The sequence below is a fragment of the Cervus canadensis genome, chromosome 3, assembly GCF_019320065.1.
Source record: "Cervus canadensis isolate Bull #8, Minnesota chromosome 3, ASM1932006v1, whole genome shotgun sequence".
Lineage (NCBI taxonomy): Eukaryota > Metazoa > Chordata > Mammalia > Artiodactyla > Cervidae > Cervus > Cervus canadensis.
In genome coordinates, this window is record NC_057388.1 from 34,806,660 (window position 1) to 34,832,888 (window position 26,229).

At 37.3% G+C, this 26,229-nt stretch overlaps 1 protein-coding gene across 1 annotated transcript in view; it reads left to right on the top strand.

Moving 5' to 3' along the window:
* The window catches only part of SEMA3E (semaphorin 3E), a 275,960-nt gene that overhangs the window by 158,933 nt on the left and 90,798 nt on the right, over positions 1-26,229 (top strand). The window contains exons 3-4 of the mRNA XM_043462903.1: positions 2,366-2,425; positions 6,119-6,238. Coding sequence (XP_043318838.1) covers positions 2,366-2,425; positions 6,119-6,238 — 180 coding nt within the window. The remainder of the gene's footprint in view (positions 1-2,365; positions 2,426-6,118; positions 6,239-26,229) is intronic.

Consider the following 26,229-nt stretch of genomic DNA (forward strand, 5'->3'; position numbering starts at 1 on the left):
AGTGTTGACTGATATAAATCTGTCAGTAGCCAATGAATAAGCAGTGATGGCATTAAAGACCCCGTGCCAGGTAGGCATTTTAGGGCTACAGAAGTAAGTCGCAGCCTTGCCCTCTTCCAGCCTAACAAGAGAGCTAAAATTGAATACACATACTGTGATGTCATAGGAAGAAAAAGTAAGAAAAACAATTCAGAGCATTAAAGGAGGGACAAATGCCATCTGTTGAAAGTTATCTGGGAGCATCATTTAAGATGTGCCTGAAGTAATGATTTCATTATTCCTAGAGCAGTCGTCACTATTAGGTTCACTGCTAGAAATAACACATTCTGGCAATCCTAGAAGAACCATGTATTGTCTTCACCACCACAGAATATATTATTTTTTTGTTTGTGTCAAGAACTGTGAATTTTACCTTGCTAGACAAGTCAGCCTGTCATAGTTTCATTGATGCTGGCAGAAGACAGGAGGCACCTGGGCTAGAGACAGAGGACTGTCTCCCAGTACAGCAGACTGCATGAGCCTCATGTTTCCATCCATTGTCTTTTCCTCCTCGAGTCCCACACAGCAAAGCAGCCTAAAGAGATGTTGGATACACAATGAATGTATGTTGCACCCACTTTACCAACTTCCAGCTCAGAATACTCTCAGTCTTAAAAGGAGTCTTCTAACAAACCTGTCCAGCCTTTGCCCAGAGGGAGACATTCTCTTTATTATCCTGATCAAGAAAAAAATCTATTTGCCCTGGAGGAGGATCTATCTCTGTCTTCCAAGGCTGTTTGAAAAGATAGCTGAAAACAAAATTAGTCAACAAAATATAGGAATTTTCTAGAGAATGGCTCCCCCAAAACAATGTGTTCAAATAGTCCCAGAAATAATCCACATGAAGCCAATGATTGAGGAGAATGAGGTAGTAAATTGAGGTTATTCTCTTGTCTGGATACTGTTTCAACATTGAAAAGCTGAACTTTGGTATTTTTCTCCAAAGAATTGGTTATCAAATACTTTGAAATTGCAGAAATATAGTTTAAATAAGTCTCATTTTACATAATGATGAAAAGTGAATAAAAAAGGGTGTTAATATTATAAGAAGAAAAGCCCTGCTTCTTGTAAATTAAAAATGTTAAGAATGTTAATCATTATGATTGACGGGTGAGGTATTCTCTGATTTACTCATACTAATAAGCAAATTATCTTTCCAGTGATGAATAATCCTAAAATTAATTTGTATTTTAAGTCTGTGTTTACACATGTACACACATACATTCTAGCATATCCTTTTGAATGATTTATGCATCTATAGTAAAACTATAATTCCAAAACCAAATTGAATCTCAAATTAGAATATATTTTAGAAGTCATCTGGGAAAACCTATCACTCAGTGTCTGATTTTTTTCCAAAAAAGGATCAATAAATCCTTATAAGTTCAACAGTTTCACTTCCAGCATCCTTATTCTGTAGTGGTGTTAAGGACCCTCTTCAGGCTGATGCAAGGCTGCAATTGAACCTGACATTGTTATGTTAATGTGACATCTTTCCTGAATCATATATGCTCCATCGATAGATCTACGATATAATGAAGAGCATTGATTCTAGGCTTTTCTAAGTGTGCTTTTGGCTTTTAACTGGCTTTCTTTGGTATCCCCACTTGTTCTTTGTCTTTCTTTTTTATGTTGCAACATAACAAAAAGTGCTCATGTATTTCTGTTTGTAGTTGTTCAGTCACTAAGTCGTGTCCAACTCTTTGCGACCCCATGGACTGCAGCACACCAGGCTTCCCTGTCCTTCATTATCTCCTGGACTTTGCTCAAATTCATGTCCATTGTGTTGGTGATGCCATCTAACCTTGTCATCTTCTGCCCGCCCCACTTCTCCTCCTGCCTTCAGTCTTTCCCAGCTTCAGGGTCTTTTCCAGTGAGTTGGCTCTGCGCATCAGGTGGCCAAGGTATTTAAAAGTTTACATACTGCTCGGTGAAAGCAAAGGACCACATGATGCTGGATATTGTTAGTAAGAAACTTAGGGGGCCTGTTACAGTAATAACAATATCAAAGGAATGTTGTGTTCCTATAGTTGAAACCATGTAGTGCTTACTCCTATGATAATAACTTTAATCATAACAAGATCATCATAATTAAATGCTATTGTCACCACTTTTATAAGTCCCTAATATTTTTCATGTATTAGGGCCTGGATTTGGCTCCGTAATATCTGAGTTAAGTGATAAACCTCTTGATCTTCTCAAAGAAAAAAATAAAACCAACAAAAATAAAATATAAAGTATTGACTTACACAAAAAATGAAACGGGTTTTCAGTGTAGTTTATTTTTATATGTGTTTGCATAATAGTGCATTATATTTTATTTCAGATACACTGGCCAAGTACAGCACTAAAAACAGAAGAATGCATAATGAAAGGAAATGATGCTGTAAGTATTATTCATTGTAAACTAAATATATCATTAATTGTAGTCCTGGTCAGTGACAAAGGATTGAATCTCTAACCTGTTTTTTCCTAAAAAGTATATATGCAATTCATGTAAGGAAGAAATATATATCTCTAGATATATACACATATATTATATATATACACATTCAGAAGGTGAAAGAGTTGAGTGAAAAAGCTGGCTTAAAACTCAACATTCAAAAAATGAAGATCATGGCTGCTGCTGCTGCTAAGTCGCGTCAGTCATTTCTGACTCTGTGCGACCCCATAGATGGCAGGCCACCAGGCTTCCCTGTCCCTGGGATTCTCCAGGCAAGAACACTGGAGTGGGTTGCCATTTCCTTCTCCAATGCATGAAAGTGAAGTCGCTGAGTCGTGTCCAACTCTTCGTGACCCCATGGACTGCAGCCTACCAGGCTCCTCCATCCATGGGATTTTCCATGCAAGAGTACTGGAGTGGGTCGCCAGTGTCCTCTCCTGAAGATCATGGCATCCAGCCCCATTACCTCAGGGCAAATAGATGAGGAAAAAAGGGAAACAGTGACAGTTTTTATTTTGGGGGGCTCCAAAATCACTGTGGAGGTCACTGCAGCCATGAAATTAAAAGACACTTGCTCCTTGGAAGTAAAGCTATGACAAACCTAGACAGCATATTAAAAAGCAGACATCACTTTCCCATCAAAGGTCCATTTAGTCAAAGCTATGGTTTTTCCAGTACTCATGTACGGATGTGAGAGTTGGATCATCAAGAAGGCTGATTGCCAAGGAATTAATGCTTTTGAACTGTGGTGCTGGAGAAGGCTCTTGAGACTCCCTTGGACAGCAGAGATCCAACCAGTCAATCCTAAAGGAAATCAACCCTGAATATTCATTGGAAGAACTGATGGCCGAAGCTGAAGCTCCAAACTTTGGCCACCTGATACAAAGAGGCAACTCACTGGAAAAGACCCTGATGCTGGGAAAGATTGAGGGTAGGAGGAGAAGGAATGGGACAGAGAGGATCAGATGGTTGGATGGCATCACCTACTCAACAGACATGAGTCTGAGCAAACTCTGGGAGACGGTGAAAGACAGGGAAGCCTGGAATGCTGCAGTCTTATGGGGTTGCAAAGAGGCAGACATGACTTAGAGACTGAACAACAATACACACACACACACACACACACACACACACAGCTTCCCAGGTGGCACAGTGATAAAAAAAAAAAACCCTGCCTGCCAGTGCAGGAGATAAAAGAGACGTGGGTTCGATCCTTGGGTTCGGAAGTTCCCCTGGAGGAAGGCATGGCAAGCCACTCCAATATTCTTGCCTGGAGAATCCCATAGACAGAGGAGCCTGGGGGCTACAGTCCATAGCGTTGCAAATAGCTGGACATGAATGAAGCAACTTAGCACAAACACACACATATACATACACGCATATTTGATATATACATGTTCATTGTCTATGTGTACATAATTAAAAATTATTTTCATTGTGGAGTTAGTGTAGGGAACCAAGGTGCCATCTAGATGTTGGTTTTATTTTCTCTTATATCTTACTATATTTAATCAATTCATATTTATACATTCTTATAGTAATGTTTATTTCCTATGTATTAGAAAAATAATTTCAGGTAGTATCTTAAAGATAAGCTAAGCACCTTCTTTGTGAGATTTCGTTTCATGTTGATTAGTGAATTAGAAACGAATGAAGAAACTGAAGGAGAAAAAACTAAAACCTCGATAGAAGATGGCAAAGGCAATAGACATGCTTTATGTATTCCACATGTTTTGAGCAGATCGCCTCCTGAAGGAATCAGTATTTCATTTCTCCCTAACTTACCTTTAGTCTGTGAAAGGGAAGAGTTGGTGCAGCAGCAGCAGCCCTATTCCATAGTTCTGAGCACGTGAACACGTGAGTGAAAGGACTTTTCAAACATTTTAGGTGTAACCAGCTGATGGCACAGTTCACAACTTTGGGAAAAGCATACACATCTCCTTTAGAAAGTTAACTTGTTCTTTTTTCTGTAAGAAAAAGAAGCAAAAACATGTGAAAAATTAACACACATTCTACCAACACCTCATTCTTGCATAGCGACTGGGTAACAGTCAAGGAATGACTTGCTTCCTCAGTCTGCAGCGTGTTGCTGGCTAACTGAACACATCCAGAGGCTGAGTCAATCTAAACCTGGCCAAGTCAGAATATGGTCTAATTGGCCCCTCAAGATGCGCCCATTTCAGGAAATGAGAAGCATGTGCTTACAGCAAGACGAGAATAGAATATTAGATTTTCCCGACTATATGGGTCATCCATAGACTAGGATGCTATGTTAATGGGATATTAAAGAAATAAATCTTAGTACCCCAAATAAAGTGTTCATTAGGGCATTACTTGTTCTTGCCAAGGGAGTGCTATAATTCAGTCATGTATGGTATGATGTTCTGTTGACTTTTTTCATCCCAATACCGTTGCATGAGAGACTTTAAAAATAAGAATCTGTCTTTATAAAATATCTTTTACTGACTATTGTATCTACTAATGTCAAGGTAATATTTAGCAATAAAAGGATTTGGTATTTCTCTCATAATTTAAATGCACTGCTGCTGCTAAGTCACTTCAGTCGAGTCCGACTCTGTGCGACCCCATAGATGGCAGCCCACCAAGCTCCTCTGTCCCTGGGATTAATTTGCCAATAAGGTATTCGCTAAAATTTAGTTTTAAGTTGGTTTGAAATAGTTTTAGAATGTTTTTTCACTTAGCGTACTCACCTAATGATTGATCTGTTAAAACTTTGTTGAGTGTGGGCTGTGTATTAGGTACTGAATTTGTTTAGCTATGAAATATAAGGATGTGCAAAACTGAGGTTCTGTTTTCTGATAAGCTTTCAGTTGAATCCCATTTTAGACAAACTAGAGATCTGAGGCCAAATGTGACCTGCCATAAATGAAGTTTTCTTGGAGCATATCCATATCCATTTATTTTTCTGTTGACAATGGCTGCTTTTATGCTATAGCTGCAGAAGTTAAGTAGTTGCAACAGAGACCAGATGGCCCATCAAACTAAATATATTTACTCTCCAGTTCTTTATAGAAAAAGTTTGCTGATCCCAGGACTGTAATCTTATAGCAATAGGTATAAAATGTTACTTTTACCAGTTAGTTTCCATCTGTTTACTTGAAAATTCTCTTTGAAACTACTTTATATGAATTTATGAGTTTGAAAATACAGGACTTATTTTTCCAAACATCAGCACTCTTTGTGCCCTGAAGTCTGCATATGTTTCCTTGAGGGTAATGAAACTACTTCCACTGATTGGTCTTCTGACTTTATGTTGATTTATATGTACTTTAAAAAATAACAGTATTGATAATAATTACCTACTGAAACATTGCCTTGGAAATCTACACCTGAATACACTTCTGACCAGTGCTTTAAAAAAAAAAACTCCTCAATTGTGTACTAGAATACCTCATAATGATGCACTCCCATTATTGATTGTAATTGATACCTCGCTATATCCGTCTCCCCCGACTTTTCTGCCGGTCATTGTCCCCTTTTCATCTGCCCCCTTTGCCTTCCCTAACCAAGGGAGGCTTATACATAGAATGTCTGGGGTTAGGAAAAACAACAGTCAAAAAAAAGCTAAACGTTTTTATTACACTAACCAATTCCTTCTTTTTCTCCTGGTTTTAGAATGAATGTGCAAATTATGTTCGGGTTTTGCATCACTATAACAGAACACATCTACTGACCTGCGGGACAGGAGCTTTTGACCCACTCTGTGCCTTCATCAGAGTTGGATACCATTTGGAGGTATGACAGTTTCATTCATTGCTCTGAATGAATTATCAAAAGTAATGCTTAAAATAACTTTGTTTTGAAAGAAAGGTTATGGCATTTCTTCGGATAAAAGGGAAGAGCATTTGTGATCTTCTGAATTAATTTGCTTGAGTGAGAGGCAAAAAGATTTCTTGTCAGTTATGAAATCTGTGAACCAGCTAATTCTTTATGCATTCCTTCACTGAATTAATTTGTCCAGTTAAAAATATTTATTAATATCAAATTGTGTTCTCTATTGTGTTCTTATATGATTTGTACTGGTATAAGCACCAGAGTAGAATGAATGTATTTATATATATATATGGACATATATATATATGTATACACACACATGTGTATTTGTAAACAAATTTATATAATAAAATTACTACATACAATATCTTTTAAAAGACATGCACAAGCTTGTTGATCCTATAATAACTCCTTTTCTTGACCAGGTGAGTTAGGGGAGGTGGAGTTGGGGTGGGGGACAGATTGCAAACTGACTTGAGATAAATAATAGTTGATGAGTGCTATCCATGTCTTCCCCTAAGATCCCACCACTAGGTGATATAGTATTATTTAAGCAAATCCCAGTTGAATTCTGCTACTTGCATATATAAAGCAGCAGGCTTGATGATCAGTAATATAACCCGTTTCAACTAACTGGGTAAACTACCAACTTTCGTTTATTGAGGCACATGTCAAGCACTTTAGATCTCAGTTTCACTGTGAAACATACTAAACAATGTTCTGATGTCAGGATCTGTAACCTTTCCTTGTAATTGGAAGGCAGAATCCTACATCAAGATGGGACCCAGGTAAAACAGAGCTCTGGAATGATCTCTAGTTAAGCAGCTAGATTCTCTCTTTTTTAAAAAATTCCAATTCATTGACAGTGTTATGCCAGTCTCTGCTGTATGGCAGTGACTCCGTTATACACATATAGCACTCTTTTTTAAAAATACTCTTCTCCATATGATTTATCACAGGATATTGATATAGTTCCCTGTGCCATACAGTAGGACCTTGTTGTTTATCCATTCTATATGTAATAGTTTACATCGGCTAACCCCTTGACTCTTGGACGTTTATGAAAAGGCAGCAGTGACTGTCAAGTATTTTCAGCTACCATGTATGAAGAGCAACATTCATTTCACTGATATTCCTGAACGATTATTTCTGATATTCCTGATACTAGTTAACACTCAGGTGCACACATAATTAGCAATATCTGAAGTGCTAACTCTAAGTACCTCTAGAAAGTGCCCCTGATTGAAGCACTTCAGCTGGTAAGAATCCTTATAGGCAGGATTCTTGATTAACATATTTTAAATGTTAACAAACCACCTCTAGTTGTAGATTAAAGTTAAATAGCATACACAAACACATCACAGTGTATTTACTAAATTATTTTAGAGTAACAATGCAAGTGATAAAATGGGAGAACTTAGGCAAATATATAGAAGGCAAGTGAGGCTAGTGCAAAGTCAGAATATTTATATATATACAAATATACCAAGTATACATATGTATATACATATGCATATATATATATACACACACACACACACAAATATGTAAGTATACATATATACAGTTCAGAATGTAGACAATTTGTGGTGCAGACCTATTGGAAAGAAATCCTTTCGGTTTTCATTTATCTGAAAATGACTTTATTTCATCTTTATTTCTGGAATATATTTTCCCTGAGTATAGAATTTTGGGTTAACAGTATTTCTTTTGTTTGTTTCTTTAAGCATCTCAAAAATGCCTCATTGTCACCTAATCTCTTTCTGATGTAAGTTCAGCTTTCATTCATATTGACATCACCCTGTTTGTAATTGCTTTATCTTTCAACAGTTTCTCTTCATCTTTGGTTTTCAGTAGTTTTTTATACTGTGCCTATGTGTGTGGTGGTGATAGTGGAGAGATGGGTATTTTTATTTCTTGGGATACTTGATAAAAAATTGATATTTTTATTTCTTGGAATACTAAGGTTTTTTTGGATACAGAGTTTATATTTTACACCATATTTTTGGCCATCATTTTTCCAAATAATACCTCTTCCTCATTCCTTCACTCTTCTTCAGGGACTTATGGAAAGATGAATATAAATAGATAGAGATAGATTGACTTTGGGGCCTTGTCCCACAGATTGCTAAGATTCTCTTCATTCTTACTTAATCTTTTTTCCCTCTGTTTTTCAAAGTGGATAAATACTTTACATTTGTTTTCAAGTCTCAACACTTTCTTCCAGCATCCCCAGTATGCTCTTAAGACCACCCTGTTAATGGTCCATATAAATAGTGTACTTTTCAGTTCTAGAACTTCCATTTTATATATTTTCCACTTCTGGACTGAGTGCTCCCCCCCCCGCTGTATTTTTATTTAGTATGACTCTTTCTTTTAACCTTTTTTAACATATTTTAACAGCGGTTTTCAAATCCCTGTGTGCTAATTTTAATATCTGAGTTACTTTAAGGAGAGTTTGCATTGACTCATTTGAAAAGACTCTGATGCTGGGAAAGATCGAGGGCAGGAGGAGAAGGGGACGACAGAGGATGAGGTGGCTGGATGGCATCCCCAACTCAATGGACATGAGTTTGGGTAGGCTCCAGGAGTTGGTGATGGACGAGGAGGCCTGGCGTGCTGCAGTTAATTGGGTCGCAAAGAGTCAGACACGACTGAGCGACTGAACTGAACTGCACTAACTGGTTTTTCTCTTGACTGTGAATCATGTTTTCTTTTTTTTGCACATACAGTAATTTTTATTTTGTACTGTACATTATAAAATAGATTGTATACTTTAATTCTTGATTCTGAATTCTGTTTCCTTTGAAGCTTTTTGTTCTAACAGTTTACTTGGCTGGATTCCCATTCAAAACTGCTTTGCAGTCATCAACAACCACACATCGCTTTCAAGTTTCCAGCCATTGCTTTCATGGTCTGCTTCCATATGCAGTTCAGGTGTCAGCTAAGGACTTGGGAGAGAGTATATTCACATATTTCAGGGCACCTCCTTCAGTTTCTAGATATACCTTCCTACTTTTAAGTTGATCTGATACCTTAAATCTGTGTCCTATGTCTTTCCAAGCTAGAAGGTCTCCAGCTTTCTGCTTGAGTTCTATCCATTCCTTAATCAGGAATGGAGATTAATTAATCAGGAGCTTTTCTTGAATGAAAACTCTCATCTTTGTCTGCTCTTAACTGATTTCCATTGCCTTCAAATAATTGTTTTTTTTTTTTACTTAGTCAACATTATTTGTGGAAATTAGTTCAGTACAAACTGTGTCATTAGTAGAAGTGAAACTCCATGTAATTCACCTTCATACACATAATGTTGAATATTTTTCTCATATAACTATCTAAATACTAGGTCTGATTAAAAACATATTTTGAAAAAAAATGTATGTTTCAAAAAGGAATATGTGGCAGATGATAATAAGGGCAGTGAGAGATTTACTCCCAAAACTCTATTTGGAGGCTTGATAAAATTTCATATAAGAGAGTGAAAATTACAAGTTGTTGTAGGCAAGAAAAGTGTTTAAAAAAACACAAAGATAGCATATAGGGATTAGGTTCATAGACATTAGTTCAGTTGGTTGGGAAACAACAGAAGATAAAGCTGGGGCAAATTGGTGGAGGATTTTAATGCTAGACAGTGGCATTCTGTAGTTATTCCTAGAAAAAGCATAGAGACGGTGAGCAGTTTGAGCAGAGTGTTTGATTGACATGTCATTAGTAATATTTAGGATTGATTCAAGTGGAGAGGGATGAAAGAGAGAAATTAAAGGGAACTGCTATAAGAGTCTTCATGAGAGATCACGAGGATATTTGAGTGTTGTCACAATAGCAAAGGAAAGGAAGTGTGGGGCTGATGTGAGAAGACACTCAGCAGGAGTTTATATAACTTAACATTTTATCAGATGTTGCTGACAAAAAGGAATCAGAAAGCAATTCCAATTTTATTTCTTGATGATTGGGAAGAAAAACAAAGTCTAAAAGCAAGAGAGAATTAAGAAGCTAGAGAACATAAAAAAAGTACTTAGTGTTTCTTAATTATAACTATTTTATTTCCATGTATAGTTATTTAAAATATTGATCCTGGAGCTAGGGTAGCATGTTGTCAGAACAGGTTGAGTTGTTGAACCCTAGGAAGTTAAGGATCCCTGAAGGATTTTCTTTGTCTCTCTCCCCTATTCTCTTATTTTCTTCTCTCACCTCCCTTCTCTGCAGTCCACTTTATCCAGGTATTTAACTTGGAAAGTGGCATTTTTTTTATATGACAGAATGTTTAGGGAATATTAATGAGCAGACTGAGCAGAGCAGTGTAAGGCAAATCAGTTTAGTGCAACTAAAATCATTTGTAAAAGGAACAAAATAATAGACAACATCATCAGTGCTATAAGAGAGGGCAGTTTTGGTACAGGGATGAGTAATTAGAATGTAGATGAAGAAGTGACTGAATAGTGAAAATAAAGGCAGTAATATTGCCAATTTAATCCAGAAATAGAATTGTTAAGGAAAAGAAATATGGAGAAGGATATAAAACTGGAATGTTGATCAGACATAGAGATCAGACTTGTGATTGCTGGATTGGGTGGGGGGCAGAGGGAAGGATTGGGATTTGGAATTAGCAGATGTAAACTATTATATATAGAAGGGATAAACAACAAGGTCCTACTGTTTAGCAGAGGGAACTATATTCAATGTCATGTGACAAACCACAATGGAAAAGGGTTTATAGCAAATTGAATCACAACATTGTAAATCAACTGTACTTCAATACAATTAAAAACAACAACAACAAAAAGTGGAATGTTGAAAGAAGGGTTTCCTTAGGATAGTAGACAAGGAAACTTATTTATGAACAAGAGGATATGATCATTTCCCTTCTTGGAGATAAGAAGGGTTGGATAAGGAGCAAGATTGAAAGGAGAGATACTGTCTGCTAATCACTGAGAGATCTCATTAACAGTTGGATATAAAGGGCTCTATTAGCCTTTGCCCTGCTTCATTCTGTACTCCAAGGCCAAATTTGCCTTGTGTACTCCAGGTGTTTCTTAACTTCCTACTTGTGCATTCCAGTCCCCTATAATGAAAAGGACATCTTTTGGGGGTGTTAATTCTAGAAGGTCTTATACGTCTTCATAGAACCATTCAACTTCAGCTTCTTCAGCATTACTGGTTGGGGCATAGACTTGGATTACCATGATATTGAATGGTTTGCCTTGGAAATGAACAGAGATCATTTTGTCATTCTTGAGACCACATCCAAGTACTATGTTTCAGATGCTTTTGGTGACTATGATGGCTACTCCATTTCTTCTAGGGTATTCTTGCCCACAGTAGTAGATATAATGGTCATCTGAGTTAAATTCATGCGTTCCAGTCCATTTTAGTTTGCTGATTCCTAAAATAGTGATGTTCATTCTTGCTATCCCCTGTTTGATCACTTCCAATTTGCCTTGATTCATGGACCTAACATTCCAGGTTCCTGTGCAATATTGCTCTTTACAGCATCGGACCTTGCTTCCACTACCAGTCACATCCACAAATGGGTGGTGTTTTTGCTTTGGTTCCATCTCTTCATTCTTTCTGGAATTGTTTCTTTACTGATCTCCAGCGGCATATTGGGCACCTACTGACCTGGGGAGTTCATCTTTCAATGTCCTCTCTTTTGCCTTTTCATACTGTTCATGGGGTTATCAAGGCAGGAATACTGAAGTGGTTTGCTATTCCCTTCTCCAGTGGACCACATTTTGTCAGAACTCTCCACCATGACCCCTCCGTCTTGGGTAGCCCTACACATCATGGCTCATAGGTTCATTGAGTTAGACAAGGCTGTGGTCCATGTGATTAGATTGGTTAGTTTTCTGTGATGGTGGTTTTCAGTCTGTCTGCCCTTTGATGGAGAAGGATAAAAGGCTTATGAAATCTCCCTGATGAGATAGACTGACTGAGGGGGATACTGGGTCTTGTTCTGATGGGCGGGGCCATGCTCAGTAAATCTTTAATCCAATTTTCTGTTGATGGGTGGGGCTGTGTTCCCTCCCTGCTATTTACCTGGGGGCAAACTATGGTGGAGGTAATGGAGATAATGGTGACCTCCCTCAAAAGATCCCAGGCATGTACTGCTACAGTCTGTGCCCTCAACCCTGCAGCAGGCCACCACCGACCCATGCCTTCGCCGGAGACTTCCGGACACCCATCGGCAAGTCTCCTGTGGGGTCACTGTTCCTTTCTCCTGGTCCTGGTGCACAGGGTTCTGTTGTGCCCTCCAAGAGTCTATTTCCCAGACCTGTGTAAGTTCTGGCAGCTCTATAGTGGGGCTAATGGCGACCTCCTCCAAGAGGACTTATGCCATACCCACACCCAGAGCCCCTATCCCTGCCGCAGACCACTGCCGACCTGTATCTCCATTGGAGATGCTCAAACACAGTTCTGTCTCAGTCTCTATGGGGTCCCTGGGTCCTAGTGCACACAAGGTTTGTTTGAGACCTCTGAGCTTATTAAAAAGCAGAGACATTACTTTGCCAATAAAGGTCCATCTAGTCAAAGTTATGGTTTTTCCAGTAGTCATGTATGGATGTGAGAGTTGGACTATAAAGAAAGCTGAGCACCAAAGAATTGATGCTTTTGAACTGTGGTGTTGGAGAAGACTCTTGAGAGTCCCTTGGACTGCAAGGAGATCCAATCAGTCCATCCTAAAGGAAATCAGTCCTGAATGTTCATTGGAAGGACTGATGTTGAAGCTGAAACTCCCAATACTTGGCCACCTGATACGAAGAGCTGACTCATTGAAAAGACCCTGATGCTGGGAAAGATTGAAGGCAGGAAGAGAAGGGGATGATAGTGGATGAGATGGTTGGATGGCATCACTGACTCAGTGGACATGAATTTGAGAAAACTCCGGGAGTTGGTGATGGATAGGGAGGCCTGGCATGTTGTGGTTCATGGGGTTGCAAAGAGTCAGACATGACTGAGCGACTGAACTGAACTGAACTGATAAAGGCCTATTTTTCAAGAGAGAAACCCGAACTAGAAATGCAGAGTTGAGGATTAACAGCCTATATATGTGTGAAAGCTGAGCTCTTTAGGTATGATATCATTGCTTAGGAAGAGAATTTGAGTAAAAAGTGAAAATAACTGAATATAGTGCCCGGAAACATCAATATTTGAAAGAATAGTGGAGGAAGAAAAACAAAGGAATCTATTGAGAAGTTGACTATGAGGGTTAGGAGAAGAATAGGAGAGTGAGATAACGCAGAAATGAGGAAGTGATCACCATTGTTTGAAGTCTCAAAGAGTTAGTGTCATTGTATATAGAAAGTCTTTGAAGACATTTATGAAAGGAATTTCAATAAAATTTGGATGCAAATCATGGTTTTCTGGCATAAAAAGTAGAAACCAACTTTCTCTTGAATTACGTTTATCTTTTTTCATTTCAGTATTTTTATTTTTTTTACTGAAGTATAATATAAATTTAAGAAGTACACAGAATGTGAATGTATTGCTAGATCATTTTCACAAATTGAATGCCCCTGTGTAATGGACACCAAATCAAATAATTTCTTTTTTATTTTTTAATTTTGTTTTCACTCTTTTTCTTTCCTCATGAATTCTTGGTATTTTTTTTTTACTTATGCCTCTTCTAGTTTAGTCTTCATTTCAGTGTCCTTCCTGAATTCTTTCACTTCATATTTTATTTTTTCTAATTTTGATTTATGTTTTCTTTTATTTCTTGTATCTTTCCTTAATTTATTTCAGCTTGTATTGAAATATTATATTTGATTCTCATATCTATTTTGTGGTGTGCCTTTTTAACAAGCTTTCTATTATAATGTTTTTCTGTTTCTTATTCTTTTATAGTAACATACTGGATTCAGGTAGCATCTTTTTTTACTGTTCATTTTTATATAAAATTAGTTTTCCTGAATTTTTGAAAAGAAAATATGGACCAGAATAGATGTATGTCTAGCCTCACCCTTTAGAACTCACCATTCTGTTTTGTCAAATGTTCAAAAATATGGAGATAAAGATATAGATATGGCTATAGATACAGAATATAGATGTGAACATGGATATAGATACAGATATTCTTCTGACTTCTCTTCCTCTTTTGTCTGGATATTGCTTTCCCTTCACCTTTATTACTTTCTTGGGCAAATTACATTCTATTCTTAGCAGTTTCTACTTGGAAGGGAAGCAGGCTACTTAATTTTGGGGATTCAAGGCCTCTATTCTTCCCACAGGCCCCTTGCAATCACCCACAGATTTAATCACCAAGAATTTCTCTGAGGTTCAGCTGCCATTCTTAAATAATGCTATTCTACACTACTTACTGGCGATATGAGAGGTCTTATCACATTTGACAAAATCTGATTGCTTCTCTCTGCTTCCTCCTGTAAGATATTAACACCCTGTGTGTCTTATAGCTTGCTATAGTTCATTCACTCCTGCTGGTAACTTGGGAGCTCATGAAGATGTCTTCATAGTCACTTTGCTGTAGGTGTTGTTTTGGCATTTCTGCTTGATCCATCTGTTTTCCTGGGAGAATTTACAGAGAATAAAATGTATGCCTCTGCTGCTATCCTCTCAAAAACCTAGTGATACTGAGTTCAGTCTCTTACTGCTTGCTGCATGATGGGCCAGTAAATGCAGAGACAAGTTGTTGAGGCAAAGAATAGTGACTTTATTTGGAAAACCAGCAAACCAAGAAGATACTGAACTAGTGTCCCAAGGAACCATCTTACCCAAGTTAGATTTGGGCCTGTTTTATCCTAAAAGGGGAGGGGTGTTACTGATTGTCACAAAATTTTTGGTGCCGGAATCTTTTGTTGTTGTAGCTATCCGTGTATGTCTGGTCACATGCTCCTATAAATCTCCAATAAAGCAAATGCTAGTCTCTGTCCTACAACTTTTTCTCTCTGAATGAATGGACTCTCAAAGGTCAGAACCCTGAGAGTAGAGAGTAGGCTGTCCTATGTATTTCAAGCTATAGGAAACATTCTTTTACAAAAAGTGCAGAGCTAGCATGGCTAAGCACAAGCAACAGAGCACAAAGGTTAGAATTCAAGGAATAGATCCAATATGCAGTTAGGTTTGTTTTTCTCTGCTGACACTAAGAGCGCCTTTCAAGTAGTAAATGCTATACAAATATAAAATACTATAGGTTTTCATCTACCTCTAATTTTATTCACCTTTTGAAGAAAATGGATATTGTGGGTTGAATATAGAGGTTCAGACAAAAAAAAATCCCAGAGGTTCAGCTATAATATATAGGTTTCTAGAGAACTGGCAAAGGCCTTGAACTGAGGCAGAATGGAGATTGCTTTTGTTACTTACCAGACTACGTTTCTCTTAGAACACAGTGACTTTATCACAGTGATATTTGCGTTCTACTATTTGTATTCGTTTTCTGTGTTGCAAAACACATTACCAAAAGTTTGGCAGCTTCAAACAGCACACATTTATTATCTCACAGATTCTGTGGGGCAGGAGGAGGCCAGGCATTGCTTAACTAGCTTCCCTGCTCCGGGACTCTGAATACTGACAGCAAGGTATGGCCCGGGCTGCCTCTTTCTAGCACTCAGGATCATTTCCCGTGGGCTTGTGGTTGACAGAATTCAGTTCCTTGCAGTTGTAGGACTTGAGTTTCCATTTTCTTGATGGCTGTCACTCAGAGGTTGCTCTCAGCTCCTAAAAGCCCACCAGCAGTTCTTTGCCTTGTGACGCTATCAGATCATGACAATGTACGCCTTTGAAGGCAGCAGGAGAATCTTCTGTCCGGTTTACTAAAAGCAAGTTATATAATATAACCTAATCATGAGAATTACTATACCGTCACCTTATAAAATAATATAATCTAGAGGGGGCTTTTCCACCATATCTGCAGTTCTTGACCATAACCAGGGTGTGGTAGTTACACTGAACATCCAACTGTAAGAGGAAGTGGGAATGTTAGATACCATTAGTATTCTCTCTACCATATTCTCCCTTACATATCTTCATACAAAACGAAGATTGTGTCAGTGCGAGTGTTTTCAGTTCAGTTGCTCAGTCATGACTCTTTGTGACCCCATGAAATGCAGCATGCCAGGCTTTCTGTCCATCACCAACTCCCAGAGCTTGCCCAAACTCATGTCCATCAAGTCAGTGACGCCATCCAACCATCTTATCCTCTGTTGTCCCCTTCTCCTCCTGCCCTCAATCTTTCCCAGCATCAGGGTCTTTTCAAATGAGTCAGCTCTTCACATCAGGTGGCCAAAGTATTGGAGTTTCAACTTCAGCATCAGTCTTTCCAATTAATATTTAGTGTTTTAAAAGGATGTTTCTTGGTAAGCAAGGCAAACACACCTAGCAAAGGGTGAGAAATAGTCATTTTTTTTCTAAACCTTGTCCATGGCTCTCCTCTTAAAAGAAACTTCTTTTCCTCCCTGTAACAATTTTAAAGACCAAGGAATGAATATGTGGGCCACCTCCAGATTGTTGCCGGCCCAAATGTGGGAAAATTTGATTGTACTCAGGCCTTTAGCATTTGAATAAGAATTGCTGTAGTATTTCATCGTTGTTGTTCAGTCGCTAAATAGTGTCTGATTCTTTGCAACCCCATAGGCTGCAGCATGCCAGGCTTCCCTGTCTTTCACCCTCTCCCAGACAGCATTGGACTTTACTTTCACAAACAGACACATCCACAACTGAGCATCATTTCTGCTTCAGCCCAGTTGCTTCGTTCTTTCTAGAGGTATTAGTAATTGCCCTCGACTCTTCCCCAGTAGCATATTGGACACCTTCTGGCCAGGAGTTGGGAAGGGAGCTTATACATTTTTTTGCCTTTTCATACGGTTCATGGGGTCCTAGGGGCAAGAATACTGGAATGGTTTGCCATTCCCTCCTCCAGTGAACTGCTTTTTGTCAGAGCTCTTCACTATGACCCATCCATTTTGGGTAGCCCTGAATGGCATTCCTCATAGCTTCATTGAGTTACTTAGGCCCCTTTGCCACAGCAAGGTTGTGATCCCTGTATTTCATTCAGTTTAGCTGAGTTCAGTCACTCTGTCATGTCCGACTCTTTGTAACCCCGTGGACTGCAGCACGCCAGGCCTCCCTGTCCATCAGCAACTCCCGGAGTTTACTCAAACTCATGTCTATTGAGTCGGTGATGCCATCTAACGATCTTATCCTCTGTTATTCCCTTCTCCTCCTGCCTTCAATCTTTCCCAGCATCAGGGTCTTTTCAAATGAATCAGTTCTTCACATCAGGTGGCCAAAGTATTGGAGTTTCAGCTTCAACATCAGTCCTTCCAATGAATATTCAGGACTGATTTCTCCTTGCAGTCCAAGGGACTCTCAAGAGTTTTCTCCAACACCACAGTTCAAAAGCATCAATTTTTCAGTGCTCAGCTTTTTTTATAGTCCAACTCTCACATCCATACATAACTACTGGAAAAACCATAGTTTTGACTAGATTGACCTTTGTTGGCAAAGTAATGTCTCTGCTTTTTAATATGGTGTCTAAGTTGGTCATAGCTTTTCTTCCAAGGAGCAAGCATCTTTTAATTTCATGGCTGCAGTCACCATTTGCAGTGATTTTGGAGCCCCCCAAAATAAAGTCTGTCAGTGTTTCCACTGTTTCCCCACCTATTTGCCATGAAGTAATGGGACCAGATGCCATGATCTTCATTTTCTGAACAGTGAGTTTTAAGCCAACTTTTTCACTCTCCTCTTTCACTTTCATCAAGAGGCTCTTTAGTTCTGCTTCGCTTTCTGCCATAAGGGTTGTGTCATCTGCATATCTCAGGTTATTGATATTTCTCCAGACAATCTTGATTCCAGCTTGTGCTTCATCCAGCCCAGCGTTTCTCATGATGTACTCTGCATATAAGTTAAATAAGCAGGGTGACAATATACAGCCTCGATGTACTGCTTTCCCTATTTGGAACCAGTCTGTTGTTCCATATCCAGTTCTAACTGTTGCTTTCTGACCTGCATACAGGTTTCTCAAGAGGCAGGTCGGGTGGTCTGGTATTCCCATTTCTTTATGAATTTTTCGGAGTTTGTTGTGGTCCACACAGTCAAAGGCTTTGGCATAGCCAATAAAGCAGAAGTAGATGTTTTTCTGAAACTCTCTTGCTCATATTTCATTAGTATAGCACAAATTTTCTCAGTGTATTTTTATTTAAAGTCCATTATATCAGTCTTTAAATTTGCAGACTAAAGTCATTATGCAGATGTGCTTGGCACCAAGTTGATAATGTGCTTTTTGATTTTCAGTATATGGTTTTGACACACATTTCATCTGGTACAGAGAGTAGCAGCTCAACTATTCAAATTGGGATACTGTCAGCTTCAAAGTCAAGAATTACACATATACCTCATCCAATCTAAGTCTCTTTGAAAATATGTTAGAAACTGTCTCAAGTATTATTTTTATCTAGTTAATCCACATTTGTACTTCATAGACTAGAAATTATATATTTTTCTAATTGCTTGTATTCCCTAGTTAAATATTTTGTGATGTGCCAGTAAAAGATTACTATCCAGACATAACAGTTTCTTGCGTTTGTAGAGTCATATGTTTTGTAATACTATCTTATGGTTCCCGTTGAGCTTGAACCCTTTATTTTTCAATAATTATTTAAAATATCTTTTCGGGCAGCAATACTTCAAGTATCAAAAATAGATCGAAATATCATATTATGACCACATGGATTTTTATCAGATATATTTTCCTCACAGGTACTTAATAGTTATTTCTTAGCAGATTAAGGGCTTCACTGGTAGCTCAGCAGGTAAAGAATCCACCTGCAATGCAGGAGACCTGGATTCAAATCCCTGGGTTGGGTAGGTCCCCTGGAGGAGGGCATGGCAACCCACTCCAGTATTTTTGCCTGGAGAATCCCCATGAACAGAGGAGCTTTCAGGCTCCAGTCCATGGGGTCACAGAGAGTCAGACACTACTGAGTGACTGACACACACAGCAGATTAAATTTTAGTTTCTGCCTCTAGTACAGAATCAGAATTCAATTGGGAGAGCCAATGAAGCTAGTAACAATTTCTAGAAGTTGAAAAAGTTACCCATTAGGCTTACATGACTGCTATTAATAGTTCGTTTTACACAACTGAGATCAGTATAGCCATGCATTTAATATTTCTTGTGTTTTTCACAAAGAAATGTGCATATTTTGATTTTACAAATTATTTTGTTCACACAAAAGTTGGGTTTTCTTATACCCAACTTTTAAACATAAAAAATTTCAAAGATTTCCAGATTTGTTCCCTTAAAGGTTTTCTGTTTAAAAAAAAAAAAAGGTTTTCTGTTATGTCCTTATTTATTTCTATTTGTTTACCTACAGTTATTTTAACAGTTGGTGAAAAAATGTTGAATGTAATAATTTTAAAGTAATTTCATAAAAATCTAGGGTGGGCAGTAGCCATTTGAATAGAATAAATACATGAAAATTTACACTTAGCAATATTTAATAATAATTTTAAAATTATTCTTATATGTTAAATTCGTTGTTGGTTAACAAAAATGTCCAGATTAGAATTTGTACCAAGATATTTTTATAAATCTTATTCCTTGCATGTTTTCATGGGCAACTATGGCCTATAATTTATTGATAGACATGTGAAAATAATATATAGAAATATTTTATTGATTTAAAAATTATGGTAATTTATTTTGTAACCCATTTCAAATAGGTGACTTAAAGGTCATATGTATGCCTTTATAAAGTCATGTTTATGTTTTGTTCTGACCTGTCTCTGAGGTTTTCGTTCTGGAGACCATATGCTGTATAGGTATTTTTTACTGGAGGGGTAATGGAAATTATAAACAATAAACATAGTGATTACCTAACAATAATACTTTTATTGAAGCAGGATGAATGGAAATATTTTATTCATTGGAATAGATATTAAAATTTAAATGTGAAAAAGGAAATTATTTACATTAATATGGTAGTTGTCAAATAAATACAATGTATCAATAGTTTTAAAAAAAGATATCCTAAGAGTTCTTTTCAGAAGGAAAAATACTTTTTATTTCTCTTCTTTTGTATCTTAAAAAAATACATTTTTTGAGTAAGTGAAGATGGTTAATATAAATTTCATAGCACATTGTATTAAGATTTTTTTATTTATAAGTCAGCATTTGAAGACTTAAACAGCAATTAATATCTTAAAAGAAATTGTATATCTTGTCCATTAGGTGTTCAGTCATTTTCTACAGTGTTTTTCTGCTTTCTTTACTGCAAATCAAAAGATGTTTTTCAATGCAACTGGTAGAAAAGGCAATTGTTACAATCCCTGTTAAATAAGCAAATGAGCATGACACTTTCTCCAGGAACTTGCGGTCTATTATTTTTATGAGTTTTAACATCCCTAAAGTTATTTGAAAATGTCTCAGGTATAGGGATTGTTCCTTCAGGGTCTGTCTCTTCTGTCAGCCTTAAAAGTGAAAGCCAGTTACATGATCTTTTGCTGGGAAGGAAAAGAGGATTCCTTAGGCTAGTTTTTGTCCAAGAATGATGATATGAAAACTTTTGGAAAGGCAGACTGCTTGAGAAACTTCCCTACAGCTCACGCTTGTGCGTGCTCTGCAGGTGAGGCAGTGAGTGGGAAACCCCACGTGCCTGCAATCAAAGAGAAGGTACAGAGAAAAGCAAGTGAAACTGTATTGCTGTGCTGATTTTCTAGTGGTCCCTGGGGATGAGGCACCAGGCGAAGCATGGACTCTAATTAAAGAAGTAGCAGGTCAGATCCTCAGGGAGCAGTGAGTTCTGCCATGTGGGCTATTCTTTTCCCACAATACATAGAATACATGGAAAAAGTCAATAAAATCAAAAGTGAAAGTGTTCCAGTGCCAACTTTTGCCCACCTCTTTTGTAACATCCCTCTCTGTTAATAGTTTGATGTTTATTTTTCCAAACACATGTGTATATATGTGTGATAGCAAAACATGTACTCTATTTGAACTTCTGATTTTGTTAATTTTTGCTCAAAAATATTTCAAAGACATTCCTATTTATATATTTGGACATAATAATTCTATCTCATTCATTTAAATGGTGCATGTCATAGCATATGTTACACAATGTAATTAAGTGATTGACTTTTTTTTCTTTTTAATTTATTTTTTTATTGTAGGTGGATTGCTTTACAGAATTTTGTTGTTTTCTATCAAACCTCAACATGAATCAGCCATAGGTATACTTATAACCCCTCCCTTTTGAACCTCCCTCCCATCTCCCGCCCCATCCCACCCCTCTAGACTGATACAAAGCCCCTGTTTGAGTTTCCTGAACCATACAGCAAATTCCTGTTGGTTATCTATTTTACATATGGTAATGTAAGTTTCCATGTTACTCTTTTCATACGTCTCACCCTCTTCTCCCCTCTCCTCTTGTCCATAAGTCTATTCCCTATGTCTATTTCTCCATTGCTGCCCTGTACATAAATCCTTCAGTACCATTTTTCTAGATTCCATATATATGTGTTAGAATACAATATTTATGTTTCTCTTTCTGACTCACTTTATTCTGTATAATAGGCTCTAGGTTCATCCACCTCATGAGAACTGACTCAAATGTGTTTCTTTTTATGACTGAGTAATATTCCATTGTGTATGGGTACCACAATTTCTTTATCCATTCATCTATCGATGGACATCTAGGTTGCTTCCATGTTCTAGCTATTGTAAATAATGCTGCAACGAACAATGGGATACATGTGCCTTTTTCAGTTTTGGTTTCCTCAGGGTATATGCCTAGGAGTGGGATTTCTATGGCATATGGTGGTTTTATTCCTAGTTTTTAAAGGAATCTCCAACTCTCTTCCATAGTGGCTGTACATTTACATTCCCACCAACAGTGCAAGAGGGTTCCCTTTTCTCCACACCCTCTCCAGCATTTACTGTTTGTAGACTTTTTGATGATGATCATTCTGACTGGTGTGACCACTACACTGTCTCATTGTAGTTTTGATTTGCAATTCTCTAACAATGAACGATGTTGTGCATCTTTTCTTGTGCTTGTTAGCCATCTGTATGTCTTCTTTGGAGAAATGTCTGTTTAGGTCTTTTTCCCACTTTTTGATTGGGTTGTTTGTTTTTATGGTATTGAGTTGTATGAGTTGCTTGTATATTTTGGAAATTAAGCCTATGTCAGTTGTTTCATTTGCTGTGATTTTCTCCCAAGTGATTTACTTTTAAACTGTTAGTTCTCAGGCTACAGTGAAGCAGAGAATGAATGTGGTACTTGAATGGCTGGACTGCTCACAGGCACATCAGCTGCTCATGGCTGTAGCCCAGTAAGCATTCATGTCTCTTTAGTTTGGTCGGACGTTATAAACTGGCAGCCATATGTCTGATTCAGCTCACAGATGTGCTTTGTTTGTCACAGTGTTACTTGTTTGTTTTCTTTTAAAGAGCCTACATTTGAAAACCAGTTGGTTTCACATAGTAAATTGTGATTTCCATTGGATGGACATGAAAAGAATCAGTGGGTGCTTAAACGCTGCTGCCCCATCCCTCACATAAGGGCACGTTGCTTAATGGTAGTCCACAGTTCCTGACACTCACACCCGGCTCTGCTAGTTGGTCATCTCCACCTGGCACTAATGGGCATTTACATTTGTTACCCACGCACAGGAAGGATTGTGAACCGCCTCAAAACCCTTTAGTGCTTAGAATCTAGTAACCAGTAAGCATGGGATGAATGAATGAGGGAGCAAATGAATTAATGAGTGAATGGATTTTGTTACATTCAGACTTTGATGTGACACCCTAACATTCTAACCATCCAAATTGAGAAATTTCTGGACATTACTTTTGATACTTGAAAGTTTTAGTTAGATTTGGTGAATCTCTGCTTTCTTGTGAAGTTTATAAGTTTAAAATTTTTTGTTCTTTAATTTTATTTGATTCAATTGGTAAAAGTGTTTATAAGGTAGACTTTATCTTATAAATGCAATAATAAACAAGTCCCGTCTATACACATACTTGTTTCTTTTAATTATGTGGCTTCTGCCAACTCTTGAAAAGGTTCAGTGATTAGGTAATAAATATTTGTTTTTACTTTTCTTGCCTTTAGAATATAAATTCAGAAGCATTACAGAGAGCAGATACATTCTTTAAGTATACTTTTTGTTAACTTATAAAGAAAAGTATAGAGGAGAAAAAAGAAGTATCCATGTTCAGTTTCAGACATTGAACACATCTATGTAACCATCATCTAGATCAAGAAAGAAAACATCACCAGTAATGCAAAACCTCTGCTGTGGTCCTTTCCAATCAGTATCCACCGCCTCCCCCCACAGACAAGCTAAACTGATTTCAATCACCATAGGTTAGTTTTGCCTCCTTTAGAATTTTATTTAAGTGAAATCGTAGAGCACATTATTTCGTGTATGACTAGCTTCTTTCGCTTGATAACATGGTGACGCTAATCTGTGCTGTGCAGGTCACAGTTCATGTAGTCTCACTGCTCTGTAGTGTCTCTTTGTGTGGGTGCACCGCAGTTTACTGACCCCATTCTGTCTTTGCTGGGCCTTTAGGTCATTCACAGTTGCAGTGCTGTGATCATGCTGCCATGAACACTCCTGTGCATGTCTGTTGGTAAATGTGCACGTGTTTTTCTTAGTCTATTCTGGGAGCGGAATTATTGGGTCATAGAGAATGCGTATGTCCAGCTCTAGTAAATCCTGCCAAACTGTTTCCCAGTCATTGTACCAACTCCATGCCCTCTGGCAGTGCATGCGTGTGCCAGTTACTCCACACTCTACAGACAATACTTCGTGTTGTCCTTTTCTGTTGTGATGAATGCGTAGTGGTATCACACTGTGGTTTTAATTTTCACTTTCTTGATGACTAATAAACTTGAGCAGTTTCACATATTTATTGAGGCTTAGGGTTTTTGAGTCACTCTTGAGTTGAAGTCTTCAGTTTGCTGCTGAAGAGCTATTTAACATTTGCCGAATAGGTTTGCTGGGGAATTTTATAAGGAAGCAAATGTAAAATATCCAGTTCAGTGTTGGACACAGACAAGATAGTCAGTGAAAGTTAATTCTTACAGTGACCATTTTTCTTTGCCGTTTGAAACTGATAGAAAATTAAAAACAAGGGTCAGAAATATAATTGGGTGAAAATGGTAGAAGAGAACAGTTGGATTCAGTATAAAGAAGTGGTGAAAAGAGGAACAGAGTAGAATAAAACCAATATGTCCTGATTGTGATAATTGACTTTCTTGGCAATCCGTGTAGATCTAGGAAACAAATGTGATAGTCTCATCAGGAAGGAAGAATGTAAAGATTCATGACAAAAGCCTAGATATAGGAGTACCAGAGTTTTCATTTACATTATATATATGTATGTATATATGTGTATATATAATTAAACATAAAATATTTTAAATATGAAAATATAGTAAAAATCATATATATATGCATATAATAATTTATTTCAATAATGAAGTAGTACCTTAATAAAAACTAGCTATTTTTATTAAATTTTCCCTATTTTAACTTGGAGGTATAATTATGACATAATTCTTTATATAAGAGATACTAACAATACAATGGATAGTGTGTGTAAGTTCAATATTTAGAAAAAAAGCAGAGAGTTTCTAAATATGGAATTTTGTACCTCATGTCAAAATCTTAGTGTCATCATCAAGTATCACTTTTCGCATTTATAATTCTATGGCACCCAGGTGATTTCTGTTTCTTATCCAGTTGAGTAATGGTGAGTGTTTTGTAGTAGTTGCTTCAGCCTGCTTTAGGTTAAAAATTCTGTCAAATGGATTCACTTTTTACATATTGTCTTGAAAGTATCTAGAGAAATTTTGAAAAAATACCCCTGAAGATGTTTGGTTCTCTAAAGATACATTTGACATTCACCACAATAGTGACAAGAGGGATAAAACATGCTAACTTGGGACTTTCTTATTTTCAAGAATTTTTTCACTAAGACACTTGAACAATATTAGATGATTAAGTAATATGTTGGCTCTTTACAACTAATTTGAATCTTATTAGTGGACTTAAGTTAAATTAGTTATACATTCAGTCACATGCTGTACTGTTATTTCATGAACATGATGTAGAGCAGATGTTGTTGTTAGTTGCTAAGTTGCATCCTATTCTTTTCCAACCCATGAGCTTTAGCCTGCCAGACTGCTCTCTGTTCATGGGATTTCCCAGGCAACAATACTAGAGTGTGTTGTCATTTCCTTCTCCAGGGATCTTCCCGACCCAGTGATCGAACCCATGTCACCTGCATTGGCAGGCAGATTCTTTACCACTGTGCCACCTGAGAAGCCCCATAGAATAAATGTACTTAGAGTTAAATTTGCTAGCCTAATTAAAATACTGACAATTAAAATGACTTGCTTATTCCAGTCTGGCAAATTGAATTTTCTCAGGTTTTATTTTCCAAAGGGAAATTTTAAAATGTATTTTAACGTAAGTAAACTCAATTTATTGTTAACTTTTAAAATCCTACATTGTTGTAGATATATTTTCCAGAAAACTTTCTTATTAGCATTTGTATACATGTAACAACTGGGCAGAGAAAAGAAAGAAAAGTGAGGAAATTTGATAGGAATTCAGGATTCTTAATGTACTTCTTATCACCATTATCTTCTTACAGGAAAGTAAAGAAAAAAAGTAATATAAGACACTTAAAGTGGAGCTCTTTTATTATCCTGATGTTGGGTAAAATATCATTTGACCACTGTACCTCCTTTTATTGATTTATTGATTGTCTTTTCTACACACACTATGTCCTTAGTGCAATAGGAGAGTGTAGATGCCATAATTTTTCTCTCTCTTCCTAGATAACTTTACTGTTTTAGCATTTGAAGTAAATAACCTTCTGTGTTCACCTTACCCCCTTTTCTCCAATAACAATCTTCCTCCTTCTTCTAAGATTAGAACATTAGATATGGTCTTATCTGTCTATCCATAGCCTCATAACTCAC